Below are 17,290 nucleotides of genomic sequence, written 5' to 3' on the forward strand. Positions count from 1 at the left end.
CCTTTCCCTCTCCTCCATCCATCCATATCCAGCAATATTCCTCTCTCCCCTTCCCCCTCCATCCATCCATCCATGGCCAGCATCTCTCCCCTGCCCCCCTCCATCCATCGAGGTCCAGCAGTTCTCTCTCCCCTGCCCTCTACTCCATCCACCCATATCCAGCAAATTTGCTGTCTCTCCTGCCCCCTCCATTCATGTCCAGCAATTGTCCTCTCTGCCCTGCCCTCCTCTCCATCCATCCATCCATGTCCAGCAATTCTCTCCTCCTCTCCATATCCAGCAATTCTTCTCTCCCCTGCCCTCCCCTCCTTTCCATGTCCAGCGATCTCTCCCCTCCCCCTGCCTTCCCCTACTCTCCATGTCCAGCGACCTCTTCTCTCCCCCTCCCATCCATGTCCAGCGATTCTCCCTGCCCTCCCTCAGCTCCCCGACAGCCTTCCTCTCTGTTCTTTCCTGCTCCCCCCTCCTCCGCACGTTTAAACCTTTTATTTTCCTCGCAGCGATGGCAGTGAAGCACACAACACAGCGGGCTAACCTCCAGCCTTTCCCTTCCCTCACACAGTGTCCCACCCTCGCGGAAACAGGAAATACATCATTGCAAGAAGGCAGGAAGGAACAAAGAGGAAGTCTGTCCAGGAGCTGAGGGTGGGAAGAGCTGCCTGCAGCGTTGCGCCAGCCCTTTGTTTGGGGGGGCAATGCCCCCCTTGCCCCCCAAACTAATCCCATGGGTAGGCGTCTGTTGTACCACGGGTGCAGGGGTTATTACTGCTCCTGCGGGGCGAGGAAATAACCTCTTTTTGCACCCGCAGTAAAACTTGGAAATTTTCCCCATTCCTGTGGTTTTACTGCGGATTACTGCAATTTACCGCGATTACCCGCTCCCGTGTCATTGTCTCTAGGCAGCACATGATGCTGCCCGAATACTGCCAGGTAACCCTTTGTGGAAATATTTTTTCAGTATTTCTGCTAGCGCCAGAAATGGCATGTGCTGGGGGTGGAACTACTGCCTGCACCCATGTTGGTCCGTTGTAGTTCTGGGTTGCTACATGGCAACCCTTTGGTAAAAGGACCCTTAGAGATAAATTCTTTCATTACAATGTCTATTTTGCATTTTTTTAATATTTACTTAGGTATATTACAAAGTTAAGTTCACATACATCCTCTGCTCCTTCTTGAATGACTACTTTGTATGTTTGCTTTATACCATTTAATAGCCTATTTGTGGCCATGTGGCACTATTTTTATTAACAAAATTAATCTCTTCACTGTTTTCTAAGTTGCAACTTACTGGTAAGCTACAATTTTAAACTATGTAATCAACACAACTGTGTAAATTAAATGATATTCCACCGACCTGATAAAGAGCTATTCTTTGTTAGCTATTTCTGCAGAAGTGGTAATGACAGCAGAGAACTCTTTTTACTAATATTTACAGAACTAAAGGCTACAAAGTCAGTGTGTGTATAAAATAATTCTAAAAGATAACTCGAGAACTGAGAGGAAGATTGCATCCTTTAAAGTTAAGGAACATACTGAAACAAAGAATATTGAAAAAGCCTAGCAGAACTGTTAAACCTGTATTGAAGAATCAGGCTGAACCCTTGCCACACTTTAAAGGCTTTTCTGTAACACTTTCAGGATACAAGATAAGTAAATGAGTAATAAACTAAATTACTTTCCAAAAGGAAAGCAAACGCTATGGAATCCAGTATCGTGAACTCCCAAAAAAGTGTGAGAAATAGACAGAACTTCAAATCTGATACAGTAAGTAACTCAGAAAACAGCACTATGAAAACAGATGAGCAATGGATTCACTGTAAGCAAAACAGCAACTTACCCCAGCCCCTACTTTTCCCATTTGAAATTAATTCTTCACCTTCAGAGTAGGAACCAGCTTAGACCTATTCCCACCAACAGCCACTACTCACCCATTCTCCTGTCCCCCACTTTGCAAATTAATGTGGGTAAGGGTTATAGTGACTGGCTGATGCCATTGGCTTTCCTATATACATTTGACATTTTCAGCTTAATGTGCTGTATCTGCTAAAAAGCAAACAATGTTTGGGATTATTCAGAAATGAATGGAAAATAAAATTGTATCTTTGAGTATTGTATGAAGTTCTAGTTATCCCAACTCAAAAATAATATAGTATTGTTCAACCCAATGATAGCTTGAATGAGAAAAAAAGGATGTAGTGGATCTAGAAAAGGTTCAGAGAAGAGCAACAAAAGAGACAAAGGGAACAGAACACCTTCCTTATGAAGAAATACTTAAAACAGACTTGGGTTCTTCTGCTTTTAAGGATTTGAATATCTCAACTACTGGTGGAAAAGTTTAATGATGCTTTGACTGGGTGAACTATTTCAAGTATTATAATAAATCTTTAATGTTACTACAAGAGGGAATTACCAGACCTATATCTTTTGAAAAAATTGTGAGTGGTGTAGAACGAATAGAAGTAAATCGATTTTTTACTTGTTCCAAAAGTTCAAAGAGTAGGGGACACTCAAGGAAGTTACATGGAAATACTTTTAAAACAAATAGGTGGGAATATTTTTTCACTCAAAGAATAGTTAAGCTCTGGAACTCTTTGCCTTAGGATGTGGTAACAGCGATTAACTTATCTGACATGGGAAGCAACTGCTTGCCCTGAGATTTGTAGTATGGAGTGTTTCCACGATTTGGGTTTCTGCCAGGTACTTGTGACCTGGCTTGGTCACTGTTTGGAAAACAGGATACTGGGCTTGTTGGACCATTGGTCTGACCCAGTATGACTACTCTTTATGTTCTTATGTAACTATCTGTAATAATACACAGCAAAGGATTTTATATGATAATCTCATTAACAGGGTAAATTTCAGAATAGCCATATTGGGACAGACCAATGGTCCATCTAGCCCAGTATCCTGCTTCCAGCAGTGACCAATTTGGGTCATTCACGGCGAAGCCCCAGCCTACATGTCCGAGTTGATTGACTTACCACCCAGAAATGCCAGAAGATCTTCCCGAACATACCTCAACCTCCATTTCCCTACTTGCAAGGGCGTGAAATACAAGATGCTACACGCGTCAACCTTTTCTCACATGAGCACGCAGCTTTGGAACACACTGCCGCGCAACCTAAGAGCGATCCACGAAGAAGCATCCTTCCGCAGATTACTGAAGACCCATCTGTTTGAATCAATTTACGGAAAGAACAAAAACACAGAGTCCACACTCAATGTTCATCAATGCATCATACATCCACCTATGATCTCCCATCCCCCATAATTCCACATTACTCATACATTTACTCACAGAAATATGTACACCATATGCCTTTGTGTCTTAACACTGCCCTTAAGCTTCCCATTGTCTCCTCCCAATGTCTCAATGTTAATGTCCCAATGTGATTTTCCTAATGATAATTCGATTATCTCGCATAACTTGTACAATATAACCCATAACCAAGTTGTAACAAATGTATTTTCATTATTCTTATCTTATTGTAAGCCACACTGAGCCCGCAAAGAGGTGGGAAAATGTGGGATACAAATGCAAACAATAAATAAATAAATAAAATAAGTACCTGGCAGAAACTCAGAGTAGCAAGATGCGATGTTACCAAACCCAGGGACATGCAGTGGCTTTTCCCATTTCTGTCTTAATAGCAGAATACAATCAGAAATTAATGAAAAAAACATTGGTGGTGATAATAGAGGAAAATGTTTAAATCATTGACATTTTACTTTTCAGCAGCCCACACAGAAGAGTAACCAAGAGAGGATAATATGGGCTGGTACTGTTTGTGAAATTTTCTGCCACATTTTTCTATGTAGTTCTGCCAATGATTCATCTTTATGTGCTTCAGATCTCTTAGTAGAACCCAAGCAAGCCCCATAACTAAACAAAGTCATCATTACAGTAGCTTGTTGTAGCTTTCCTTAAAGAGAAAAATGCAGCATGTGTTTTAATTTTAAAAACTATTGACCTGGTTCTGGGGAGAAGCTTGGTACAAAGAGGAGTGCAGGTCTCTCTCTCTGCAGAGACCCATTACAAAAGGCAAGAAGTAGAAATAATGGATGTGACGTTAAAAAATATCAAAGTTTAAAATAGCTACGAATTAGTTGTGCATTTATATATTTAACTGTGTGGGTTTTTTTTTCTTATTGTTTTACACTTAATCTTTTTTCCACAGAAACCTGCTAATATTTTAGTCATGGGTGAAGGTCCTGAGCGAGGAAGAGTAAAAATAGGTATGTCATACCGGTGCTTTCAGGCATTTTACTGACTGACAGTGAAAAAATAAACATATACCTTCTGGCTCTGGCTTTTTTCCCATAATTTCTCAGCCTCTATTATTATCTTTTATTATTTATACTTGCTGCCCTATGGTGTTTTCCAAAATGAGCTTATATTTAAAGGTGTAGACCTTTTTGTCTGTATGTTACACTATGATCTGTTTAAGATATACAGTATAAATTAAATTGGAAACAGCAATTGTACATCTTGGTAGTATCTTTTTGTGCCCTAGCGTGGCACATCGCAGCAGTGGCTTAGCAATTACATTACATTGGATTTCTAGACTGCCTAACCCATAAGTTTCTAGGTGGTTTACATTAAAATATAGAGCCAAAAGCCAAAACAGAACCTTGAATTACAATTTTACCATAAAATTAGATTTAAAAAAAATTAACAAATCTTTTAAAAAGAACAGTTTTCAGAAGTTTCCTGAAACTATTATAGCTATTCAAATCCTCCAATTTTAAAGCAATCAAGTTCCAAATATTATGCCAGTGTAAGCCAACATTTCCTTGGCTGCAGTATAACTTATTATTAAAGTTTGTTTATTGAAATTTTGCATACAGAAACAGTATAAAACATCAACGGCAAACATTGATTTTTGTGAATTAAATTTAAGTTGCAAAATATAAGCTTATCACGTTAATATCTTTACCCCCCCCCCCCCCCCCAGCCAATTGCACGTTTAACCGTATATGACCTTATGTAAGCAATGTGATCTGAGGCTTGGGTTCTGGTAGCTTCAAATCCAAAGCACTAACTCATCCCACCCGAAACCCATCCTAAAACCCTCCCCCCACCCTCATTCATATAGCTATGAAGAAATCTAAAATCGGATGAATTTATTGAGCACTTGGCTACAAGCCATTGGTAAAATGGATACCAAATAGGGTTCCCAGATAGTAAGAAAATGTTTTTGCCTGTTAAGGTGAGAACAAGCTGTCCAGGCCTCCCGAGTCATTGAAGTATGTAGCCTGGGGTTTCGTGCAGCCAGTGACTGGGGACGCATTTTTGTCCCAGTATAAAGGCCTTCCCAAGAAACAGACTTCCCCTCCTCCCCCGAGAACCCGCAAGCGAGGCTATATGAAACAAGACATCTTCAAAAGTCAAAATCAAGGCATGTCCCAGGATTTGTTGGAGGTAAGCTAGAAGTGTCATCCAAAAGGCTTTTATCTTTCCACAATTCCAAAGACCACGAAGGAGTTGATTTTCCCGTTCCCCACATTTCAGACAAACGGGTGGGCTACAGTATAGCTTAAATGATATATGTTGAAGGATCATGCTTGAATGACAAAGTACACATATGCTCTTAATGGAGGAATAGCCTAGTGGTTAGTGCAGCGGACTTTGATCCTGGGGAACTGGGTTTGATTCCCACTGCAGCTCCTAGTGACTGTGGGCAAGTTACTTAACCCTCCATTGCCCCAGGTACAAAATAAGTACCTGTATATATGTAAAACCGCTTTGAATGTAGTTACAAAATACCACAGAAAGGCAGTATATCAAGTCCCATTTCCCTTTCCCCCTTCCCCCTAATATTGTATTTGTTTTTATAAATAGTATTGTTTAGTTTAAACCATTTGAAACGTGTTGACATCCATGGCAATTTGTGGCTTCCCTCAGACTGCTGATAGCAATCTTTAGTTTTCTAATACTATATGCTGTTTTGTTCTTGTCAATATCTCCAAATGGGTTAGTGACAGTAATGAACCTCACTTCTAAGCCAAGGTATGTGGAGTATGATCTCAGACTCAAATTTACTGCTAACGCTTGCTGTAGTACTTGCACAATGCTAAAGAGAGCTTCTTTCTGGAGTACATAAGAGATAACTTACCCAGGTGGGATGGAAAATTCTTTTTAATCAAGTCTGTGACTTCTGATGTAATGGGAAATATTCTATATCTTTTTGCCATGTTTTCTTGGTCTCCAAGTTCATTTTTGATATTAAAGGGTCCTCTCCCTCTACCCAATTCATAAAATAATTGTGTGGAACCGACACCCCTAGAAACCATGTTCTGGAGTTTTACTCCTTTACCACGATGTCAAGCTTTCTTTTATCAACCAGCCTGTATGTTGTTTCACGTGATGGACAAGCTCTTTGTTCCCTTTAAGTCTTATGATCACAGTGTTTTTCTGGTATAGTGATGACAGTGGCATAGCCACAGGTGGGCGCACGCCCACCCATTTTGAATTCAGATCCACCCAGCAGCGGTACAGCTATGATGTGGTTAGTGGAGATCCGCATTCCACGCCAGTTGAGACTACTGGCATCCCCCTCCCTGGCAATCGGCTGTGCCTGCACTCCCCCAACCCCCCCCCCCCCCCCAGTACCTTTTAAATCCTTCAGGTCTTTGCCAGCAGCGAGCAATGATTCATATCCACTGCTTGCACTGGCCATGAGCCTTTTTTCTTAGCTTCTTGTTCACTGGACCAGGAAGTTGCATCAGAGGAAAGGCTTGGGGCTGGTGTGAGCAGCAGATACGAGATGGTGAGAAGGGGGGATATTCTCAGGCCCACCCACTTTGGGCACAGGTCTACCTAAAATTGGATGTCAGGCTATACCTCTGAGTGATAATGTTTACCAAGTTTCCAGTGAATGAGAGACACCACTTTATTGTGCCTTTCTTTATAACAAAACAAATAGGGATCACTCCGCTGGATCATAAATCATGACAAACCAAAAAACAGCGGGCATTATGTATCAGTTGTGAATAAATGACTGAGGAGGAGAGGACCTCAGACCAGTGACACTTTTTTAATCAATAAGATTATATCAATGTGGCCACAAAGATGTAATCACTGGTCCTCTGCCAACCTCCTACCTCAGTGTTCATTTGTGTGCTTCCAATAACCGTTAGTGCTAAATAACACAACCATATTCAAAAAATATCAATGATCACAGCTACTTAGCTTGTTGCTGCTCCAACCAGGGGCTCCCCAACGGTCCCGTTTCGCCACTGGGGCTTCATCAGGAGAAGAGCACCCTGCAACGCCAAGCTGTGCTAAGTATACCTGGAGGATAAGTAAAACCGCCGACAAAATTTTGTACCATTTGGTTTCATTCCCCCTCTCTGTAACCATTTATGTGTCCAGCTTTGATTGACATATGGTTAAAAACATAAGCGGTGCCATATTGGGACAGTACCTGGCAAGATCCCAAAACAGTACAATGCATTTTATGCTGCTTATCCTAGAAATAAGCAGTAGATTTTCCCAAGTCCATCTTAATAATGGGTTATGGACTTTTCTATTAGGAAGGTATCCAAACCTTTTTTAAACCCCACTAAGCTAACTACTTTTACCACATTCTCTGGCAACGAATTCTAGAGTTTAATTACATGTTGAGTGAAGAAATATTTTCTCTGATTTGTTTTAAATTTACTACTTAATAGTTTCATTGTGTGCCCCCTAGTCCTAGTATTTTTGGAAAGAGTAATCGGTGATCCCACTGTATTTGTTCATTTGCCAGTTGTTATTCTTTATTTGATGATTTAATTATTTGAAACATTTTTTTTTGCCAATTGTTTCCTTTCCTTTATGTACTTGTGGATTTTCATTCATTCCTTTTACTCATCAGAATACCTGTGCAACTGTAATGATAGAGACGGATTCTGGACATTGATGCTTAATTCTTTTTGCTTATTTGGACCTGTTCAAGTTGTTAAGTAGATCTGGTGGCCCATAAGAAAGTGCTTTCTTATAGTCCAACGTATACTGAGATTTTTTGCTTTTCCTATCATTAGCCACAATGGCTTCATTTAAGGTTAATTGGTCTTGTTGCTCTTTTGCATTATTCCCATTGTCAATAGACTGTAAGTAAGCAAAGTTTGGTTCTGTAATTTTTGGGAACCCTTCAGTCTCCCTTTGGAAGAAGAGCTGTTTTTTTTCTGTTAGCCATTGTGGGTTTAGGTCTGGCTGCCTGACCAATTGATTTTTGCACCTTGTTGGGTGTTAGTGTAGTAATGTTAACTGTCTGAGCAAACTTTGGGCCAGAGCTCTTCCTGATTGGGTTCTCCATCACCCTATGACTTCAGCAGCCCCTCTTTCTGCCACCACCTGCTCTTTCACTTCTGGCAGCAAGGCTTATGCACCCTGCAGCTTCAGTTGTTGAAGTTGCCCCACTTTTTTTACATGGTGAGGCCTAAGTGTCTCACCACCCTCACCTGCTGTTGCTGGCTCTCCCACATTTGGTGGTGAGATTTGTCCCTGTCACCTTATGGTTCACTTCTGCGTACTTCTTCTGTGTCCTTATATATTTGTTTGCACAAGCGCTGTTCTTATCCTGGTGCTGCTCCTTGTACTTTTGGCCATTTCCTTTCATGAGGGTGAATAAAAGATTAATTTTTGAGATAGGGAGGCTACTTGTTCAAAAAGGCACACCCCACCGACCCTACTTAAATACCTGAACCCTGCAACACTATGAAACCAAAGAATGTAATGGATATTTAACTCTTCCCCTTTACTATTCCCTCATATGTTTGTTCCACATGAACCATATTCTACCATAACATCACTGTGTAACTGTTTTTCTCCGAGGACAAGCAGGCTGCTTGTTCTCACTGATGGGTGACGTCCATGGTACCCCCTCCAATTGGAATCTTCACTAGCAGAAACGTTTGCTAGTCCTCGCGTGCCGATGCGCACCGCGCATGTGCGATCGTCTTCCCGCCCGAACCGGCTCGTGCTCGTCAGTCTTCTTTTTTCCGCGCTCGGGACGGTCGTGTTTTTGCCGCTGTTTCGTGCCCCTCAGAGGACCCTCGCGCGTCTTTCGTGTTTTTCACAAAAAAAAAAAAAAAGAGAGAGAACCTTTTTCCCGTATTTCTAGCTTTTTCCCAGCGTAAGTTTTCTTTCGCTTTCGGGAGCGGCCTTGTTGGCCGCCCGCACGGGTTTTTTTCCTCCTTTTGTCTCGGTGCCTCGTGTCATCATCGCCTTGTGTCTTCAGTGTCTGGGGGCTGGGCACCGCCCGCAGGCCTGTAGTCTCTGTGCTCTTTTGCAAAAGAGGGTAGCGAGATTGGCCCAGTGGAACGTTCTGTTCTCCGGCGCTTCGACGGCATCGGCATCCAGAGATTCGTCTGGTGCATCGGCGTCGGCAGCACCGAAGTCTTCGGAGACCGCATCGACATCGACTGCATCGAGGCGTCCTCCTCCTGCATCGTCGGTACCGAGGCTTCGGAAGAGTGCGTCGGCGTCGGTGGTACCGGGACCCCCTCTGGTGCTGATGTCGGACGGTGGTGCTTTGTCTGGAGTGCAGGTGAGGGCTGTCCATTCCCCTGCTGGTGGCGGTGAGCCTTCGGATAGGTCTCCTGCCCTGAGGGCTCCTGCGGTACAAACCCCCCCCCCCCCCCCCCCCCCCCGGGATCGACCATCTTCGGCCCCGGCCCCGAGGAAGCGACGTCTGGATTCAACGTCCTCCTCATCGGTACCGGGGAGCTCCGGTGACATGCTTCGCTCGAAGAAGTCGAAGAAGCATCGTCACCGGTCACCTTCCCGACTGGGTACCGGGAGCTTTGGGTCGCCGAGGGAGTCGGCGCCCAGCAGGCATCGGCACCGGGAGGACCGCTCACCCTCCATCCAGGAGGTGTCGGTGCGCTCTACCTCGGACAGCCCGGTACCACCTCCATGTCCAGAACAGATTCTGACCTCGACGCCTGCACCGGCTTCCCAGTCTTTCTCTACAGCCACTCTGCACGAGAGTCTCCGGGCCGTTCTTCCTGGCATTCTGGAAGACCTGTTGCGCCCTTCCCCTCCGGTACCGGGGGTGCTTGCGCCACCAGTGCCGTCGAGTGAGGCGACAGCTGGCCCTTTGCCCGGGGTGAGGTCCCCGGTACCGGTGCCGCTTGCGGTACCGGTTTCGGCTGCCTCCCAGGCGGACTCTCCGACGACGTCTGGGGAGGGAGCTGAGTCCACCTCTCGACGCTCCCACCGTGGCCGTGGTTCCACTGAGTCGAGACGGACACGGCTTCAGGCACAGGTCCGTGAACTTGTGTCTGATAACGATGATGAGGCCTCGTGGGAGGCAGAGGAGGACATCAGATATTTCTCTGACGAGGAGTCTGATGGCCTTCCTTCTGACCCCACTTCCTCCCCTGAGAGACAGCTTTCTCCTCCCGAGAGTCTGTCTTTCTCGGCCTTTGTCCGGGAGATGTCTACGGCCATCCCCTTCCCGGTGGTTGTGGAGGATGAGCCGAGGGCTGAAATGTTTGAGCTCTTGGACTATCCTTCTCCACCTAAGGAAGCGTCCACAGTACCCGTGCATCATGTCCTGAAAAAGACATTGCTGGCAAACTGGACCAAGCCACTAACTAATCCCCACATTCCCAAAAAGATAGAATCCCAATATCGGATCCATGGGGACCCAGAGCTGATGCGCACTCAGTTGCCTCACGACTCTGGTGTGGTGGATCTGGCCCTGAAGAAGGCTAAGAGTTCTAGGGAGCATGCTTCGGCGCCCCCAGGCAAAGACCCCAGAACCTTAGACTCCTTTGGGAGGAAGGCCTACCATTCTTCCATGCTCGTGGCCAAGATTCAGTCTTACCAGCTCTACACGAGCATCCATATGCAGAACAATGTGCGGAAGCTGGTGGACCAGCTCCCTTCTGAGCAAGCCAAGCCGTTTCAGGAGGTGGTCAGGCAGCTGAAGGCATGTAGAAAATTCCTGGCCAGAGGGGTATTTGATACCTTTGATGTTGCGTCCAGGGCCGCTGCTCAAGGTGTGGTGATGCGCAGACTCTCATGGCTGCATGCCTCCGACCTGGAGAATAGGATCCAGCAGCGGATTGCGGACTCCCCTTGCCGTGCGGATAACATTTTTGGAGAAAAAGTCGAACAGGTGGTAGAACAGCTCCACCAGCGGGATAACGCTTTCGACAAATTTTCCCGCCGGCAGCCTTCAGCATCTACCTCCTCAGGTAGGCGTTTTTATGGGGGAAGGAGGACTGTTCCCTACTCATCTGGTAAGCGTAGGTACAATCCTCCATCTCGACAGCCTGCGGCCCAGGCTAAGCCCCAGCGCGCTCGCTCTCGTCAGCAGCGTGCGCCTCAGCAAGGCCCCACAGCTCCCCAGCAAAAGCAGGGGGCGAGCTTTTGACTGGCTCCAGCAGAGCATAGCCGAGATCAAAGTGTCCGTGCCGGACGACCTGCTGGTCGGGGGGAGGTTGAAAGTTTTTCACCAAAGGTGGCCTCTTATAACCTCCGACCGTTGGGTTCTTCAAATAGTCCGGAAAGGATACGCCCTCAATTTGGCCCCCATGCCTCCAAATTGCCAACCGGGAGCTCAGTCTTTCAGCTTCCAGCACAAGCTGGTACTTGCAGAGGAACTCTCCGCCCTTCTCAGCGCCAATGCGGTCGAGCCCGTGCCACCGGGGCAAGAAGGGCTGAGATTCTATTCCAGGTACTTCCTTGCGGAAAAGAAAACGGGAGATGCGTCCCATCCTAGACCTAAGGGCCCTGAACAAATATCTGGTCAAAGAAAAGTTCAGGATGCTTTCCCTGGGCGCCCTTCGTCCCATGATTCAGGAAAGAGATTGGCTATGCTCTGTAGACTTAAAGGATGCTTACACGCATATCCCGATACTGCCAGCTCACAGAATCTCCGATTCCGTCTGGGCACACGTCACTTCCAGTACTGTGTGCTACCCTTTGGGCTCGCCTCCGCGCCCAGGGTGTTCACGAAGTGCCTGGCTGTGGTAGCAGCAGCGCTCCGCAGGCTGGGAGTGCACGTGTTCCCTTATCTCGACTTTTGGCTGGTGAAGAACACATCCAAGGCAGGAGCTCTACAGTCCATGCAAATGACTATTCGACTCCTGGAGCTACTGGGGTTTGTGATAAATTATCCAAAGTCCCATCTTCTCCCAGTACAGAGACTCAAATTCATAGGAGCTCTGCTGGATTCTCGGACGGCTCGTGCCTATCTCCCAGAGACAAGGGCCAACAATCTGTTGTCCCTCGTTTCCCGGGTGCGCGCGTCCCAGCAGATCACAGCTCGGCAGATGTTGAGATTGCTCGGCCACATGGCCTCCATAGTTCATGTGACTCCCATGGCTCGTCTTCGCATGCGATCTGCTCAGTGGACCCTAGCTTCCCAGTGGTTTCAGGCTGCTGGGGATCTAGAGGACGTGATCCACCTGTCCACGAGTTTTCTCGAATCCCTGCACTGGTGGACGATTTGGTCCAATTTGACTCTGGGACGCCCTTTCCAAATTCCTCAGCCGCAAAAAGTGCTGACTACGGATGTGTGTCTCCTGGGGTGGGGAGCTCATGTCGATGGGCTTCACACCCAGGGAACAAGGTCTACAGATCAATCTCCTGGAGTTACGAGCGGTCTGGAACGCTCTGCAGGCTTTCAGAGATCGGCTGTCCCACCAAATTATCCAAATTCAGACAGGTTGCCATGTATTACATCAAGCAGGGGGGCACCGGATCTCGCCCCCTGTGTCAGGAAGCCGTCAGCATGTGGCTGTGGGCTCGCCGTTACGGCATGTTTCTCCAAGCCACATATCTGGCAGGCGTAAACAGTCTGGCCGACAGGTTGAGCAGGATTATGCAACCTCACGAGTGGTCGCTCAACTCCAGAGTATTGCGCCGGATCTTCCAAGTGTGGTGCACCCCCTTGGTAGATCTCTTCACATCTCGAGCCAACCACAAGGTCCCTCAGTTCTGTTCCAGACTTCAGGCCCACGGCCGACTGGCATCGGATGCCTTCCTCCTGGATTGGGGGGAAGGCCTGCTGTATGCTTATCCTCCCATACCTCTGGTGGGGAAAACTTTGTTGAAACTCAAGCAAGACCGAGGCACCATGATTCTGATTGCTCCTTTTTGGCCGCATCAGATCTGGTTCCCTCTTCTTCTGGAGTTGTCCTCCGAAGAACCGTGGAGATTGGAGTGTTTTCTGACCCTCATCACCCAGAACGAAGGGGCGCTTCTGCATCCCAACCTCCAGTCTCTGGCTCTCACGGCCTGGATGTTGGGAGCATAGACTTTGCTTCTTTGGGTCTGTCGGAGGGTGTCTCCCGTGTCTTGCTTGCTTCCAGAAAAGATTCCACTAAGAGGAGTTACTTCTTTTTATGGAGGAGGTTTGCCGTCTGGTGTGACAGCAAGGCCTTAGATCCTCGCTCTTGTCCTACACAGACCCTGCTTGACTACCTTCTGCACTTGTCTGAGTCTGGTCTCAAGACCAACTCTGTAAGGGTTCACCTTAGCGCAATCAGTGCATACCATTAACGTGTGGAAGGTAAGCCGATCTCGGGACAGCCTTTAGTTGTTCGCTTTATGAGAGGTTTGCTTCTATCAAAGCCCCCCATCAAACCTCCTACAGTGTCATGGGATCTCAATGTCATTCTCACCCAGCTGATGAAACCTCCTTTTGAGCCACTGAATTCATGCCATCTGAAGTACTTGACCTGGAAGGTAATTTTCTTGGTGGCAGTAATTTCAGCTCGTAGAGTCAGTGAGCTTCAAGCCCTAGTAGCTCATGCTCCTTATACCAAATTTCATCATAATAGAGTAGTCCTCCGCACTCACCCTAAGTTCTTGCCAAAGGTAGTGTCGGAGTTCCATCTGAACCAGTCAATTGTCTTGCCAACATTCTTTCCCCGTCCTCATTCCTGCCCTGCTGAACGTCAGCTGCACACATTGGACTGCAAGAGAGCATTGGCCTTCTATCTGGAGCGGACGCAGCCCAACAGACAGTCTGCCCAAATGTTTGTTTGTTTTGATCCCAACAGGAGGGGAGTGGCTGTGGGGAAACACACCATATCCAATTGGCTAGCAGATTGCATTTCTTTCACTTACGCCCAGACTGGGCTGGCTCTTGAGGGTCATGTCATGGCTCACAATGTTAGAGCCATGGCAGCGTCAGTGGCCCACTTGAAGTCAGCCATTATTGAATAGATCTGCAAAGCTGCGACGTGGTCATCTGTCCACACATTCACATCTCATTACTGCCTGCAGCAGGATACCTGACGCGACAGTCGGTTCGGGCAGTCGGTGCTTCAGAATCTGTTTGGGGTTTGAATCCAACTCCACCCCCCTAGGCCCATTTTTTATTCTGTTCCAGGCTACACTCTCAGTTGAATAAGATGTTAGGTCAATCTCAGTTATGTCCTCGCCGTTGCGAGGCCCAATTGACCATGTTTGTTGTTTTGAGTGAGCCTGGGGGCTAGGGATACCCCATCAATGAGAACAAGCAGCCTGCTTGTCCTCGGAGAAAGCAAATGGTACATACCAGTAGAAGGTATTCTCCGAGGACAGCAGGCTGATTGTTCTCACAAACCCGCCTGCCTCCCCTTTGGAGTTATGTCTTCCCTTGTCTTTGTTTTGCTACATACGGGACTGACGAACACGAGCCGGTTTGGGCGGGAAGACGGCCGCGCATTCGCGGTGCGCATGGGCGCGCGAGGACTAGCAAAGGCCTTTGCTAGTGAAGTTTCCGATTGGAGGGGCTGCCGTGGACGTCACCCATCAGTGAGAACAGTCAGCCTGCTGTCCTCGGAGAACACCTTCTACAGGTATGTAGCATTCGCTTTCTCCGAGGACAAGCAGGCTGCTTGTTCTCACGACTGGGGTTGACGTCCACGGCAGCCCGCACCAACTGGAAGAAAACTTCGCGGGCGGTTCAGCACACAGGGCACGCCCACCGCGCATGCACGGCCGTCTTCCCGCCTGTGCGCGACCGTTCCCGCTCAGTTTTTTCTATTCCGCGCTGGAGAGAGACGTGTTATCGTCTCTCTGTCAGACCTGGAAACCGGATCGCGGCCTAGCCGCAGTTTTTCTTTCTCTACGTACGCGTTCGCGTATTTCTTTTCTTTTTCAATTGTTTAAAAAAAAATGTGGAAAGTGTCCTCGTCGTTTTTAGCCACGAGGGCGCTTCATTGCGGCCTTGTGACCGCGCGGTCGTTTTCTTTTTCGGGTGTGCTTTTTCACCGCCACCATCAACGACTTTGACTTCGCCGACGCGATTTTTCCGTCGATGTCCTTGAAGGTCCTGAGCGGATTCAAGAAGTATGGTCGGTGCGGCCGGCAGATCTCGCAAACCGATACCCACGCTTGGTGCCTCCAGTGCCTTGGGCCGGAGCATAATACCAAGACGTACACCTTGTGTCTTGGCTTAAGGAAGCGGACACAGGTGACGAGGCAAGTTCTTCGGGACCGTCTTTTCGAAACTTGCGCCGGCCCGTCGACTTCGACGGCATCGGTGTCAACGGCTGGATCTTCGGTACCGGTACCGATGTCGACGAAATCCGCACCGATCCCAGGAGTACAGGTACCGTTGGCCCGCCGGCCTGCCGGTGACGGCGGGGGTGAGCGGATGCGCGGGCAGTCGGCCCCAGCCACTCCCTCTACCCAGGGCCATCGGGACCGAACCCTGTCGGATCTGATTCCTTGAGGCCGGGGGGTTCTACCTCCTCTTCGTCTCTAGCGCCGATGACGGGCACCGAAAGAAAACCAAGAAGCACCGTCATCGGTCGCCCACGGCGCACGGGACTGCCAGCTCTGGCACCTCGAGGGAGGACTCGACGCCCAGAAAGCGGCAGTGCCGAGAGGAGCGTTCCCCCTCGGTTGAAGAGGTGTCGCTGCGTCAGTCCACGGGTGCGTTGGTACCGTCTCCTGGACCCGAGCAGCTTCCGGCACTGACACCCACACCGGCCCCCCTGCCTTTCCCGACAGCAGGCCTGGACGAGTGCCTCCGAGCCATCCTTCCGGGGATTCTGGAAGGGCTGATTCGCCAGGCTCTGCTGGCACCGGTGGTGCTTGCGCCCCCGGCGCCGTTGATGGAGACGCTGGTGTGCTCTAGCCCGAGGACGCCGACGCCGCTTGCGGCACTGATGTCGACCGCCATGTGGAGTCCCTGTCGATGGAGGGAGCTTCATCCCCGCCGGCGTGGGAGTCCACTGCTCGACGCCATCACCGAGGACGTGGTGCCTCGCAGTCGAGACGGGCCCGGTTGAGGTCTGAGCTGCAAGAGCTCATGTCCGACACCGAGGAAGAGGCCTCGTGGGGGGAGTAGGAGGACCCCAGATATTTCTCCTCAGAGGAGTCTGTGGGCCTTCCCTCCGACCCCACTCCTTCACCGGAGAGGAAGCTTTCGCCCCCTGAGAGCCTCTCATTTGCCTCCTTCGTCAGGGATATGTCTATTTGCATTCCCTTTCCCGTGGTCACCGTGGATGAGCCGAGGGCTGAGATGCTCGAGGTCCTCGACTATCCATCGCCACCTAGAGAGTCTTCCACGGTACCGTTGCACAATGTCCTCAAAGAGACACTGCTTCGGAACTGGCTGAAGCCATTATCTAACCCCACCATCCCCAAGAAAGCTGCGGCCTAAGGTATAGTGATGCGCAGGCTCTCCTGGCTGCGTGCCTCTGACCTGGACAACCGCACCCAGCAGCGACTGGCGGATGTCCCTTTTTGGGGGGATAACTTTTTCGGCGACAAGGTCGAGCAGTTAGTGGACCAACTACACCAGCGGGAAACGCTCTCGACAAGCTCTCCCACCGGGCGCCTTCAGCATCCAGGGCCCGGCAGGCTACTCCCTACGCCTACAGCAAGCGTAGGTACACCCAGCCGGCCTGAAGGCCTCCTCAGGCACAGGAACAGTCCCAGCGCGCACGTTCCCGTCAACAGCGTGCACCTAAGCAGCCCTCTGCGCCTCCACAGCAAAAGCCGGGGACGGGCTTTTGACTGGATCCATGGGAACATAGCCGCCATCAAAGTGTCCGTGCCGGACGACCTGCCGGTCGGGAGGAGGTTGAAAGTTTTTCACCAAAGGTGGCCTCTGATAACCTCCGACCAGTGGGTTCTCCAAATAGTGCGGTGCGGATACACCCTGAATTTGGCCTCTTCTCCACCAAATTGCCCACCGGGAGCCCAATCCTTCAGCTCCCATCACAGGCAGGTACTTGCAGAGGAACTCTCCGCCCTTCTCAGCGCCAATGCGGTCGAGCCCGTGCCACCTGGGCAGGGATTCTATTCCAGCTACTTCCTTGTGGAAAAGAAAACAGGGGGGATGCGCCC

General features: G+C 48.7%; 1 protein-coding gene across 2 annotated transcripts in view; it reads left to right on the plus strand.

Moving 5' to 3' along the window:
• The window catches only part of CDK8 (cyclin dependent kinase 8), a 422,329-nt gene that overhangs the window by 270,820 nt on the left and 134,219 nt on the right, over positions 1–17,290 (plus strand). For both annotated transcript variants that reach the window (XM_030200323.1, XM_030200322.1), the window contains exon 5: positions 4,179–4,236. In XM_030200323.1, the coding sequence (XP_030056183.1) occupies positions 4,179–4,236 (58 nt within the window). The remainder of the gene's footprint in view (positions 1–4,178; positions 4,237–17,290) is intronic.

The sequence above is a fragment of the Microcaecilia unicolor genome, chromosome 4, assembly GCF_901765095.1.
Source record: "Microcaecilia unicolor chromosome 4, aMicUni1.1, whole genome shotgun sequence".
In the NCBI taxonomy this organism is placed as follows: Eukaryota; Metazoa; Chordata; class Amphibia; order Gymnophiona; family Siphonopidae; genus Microcaecilia; species Microcaecilia unicolor.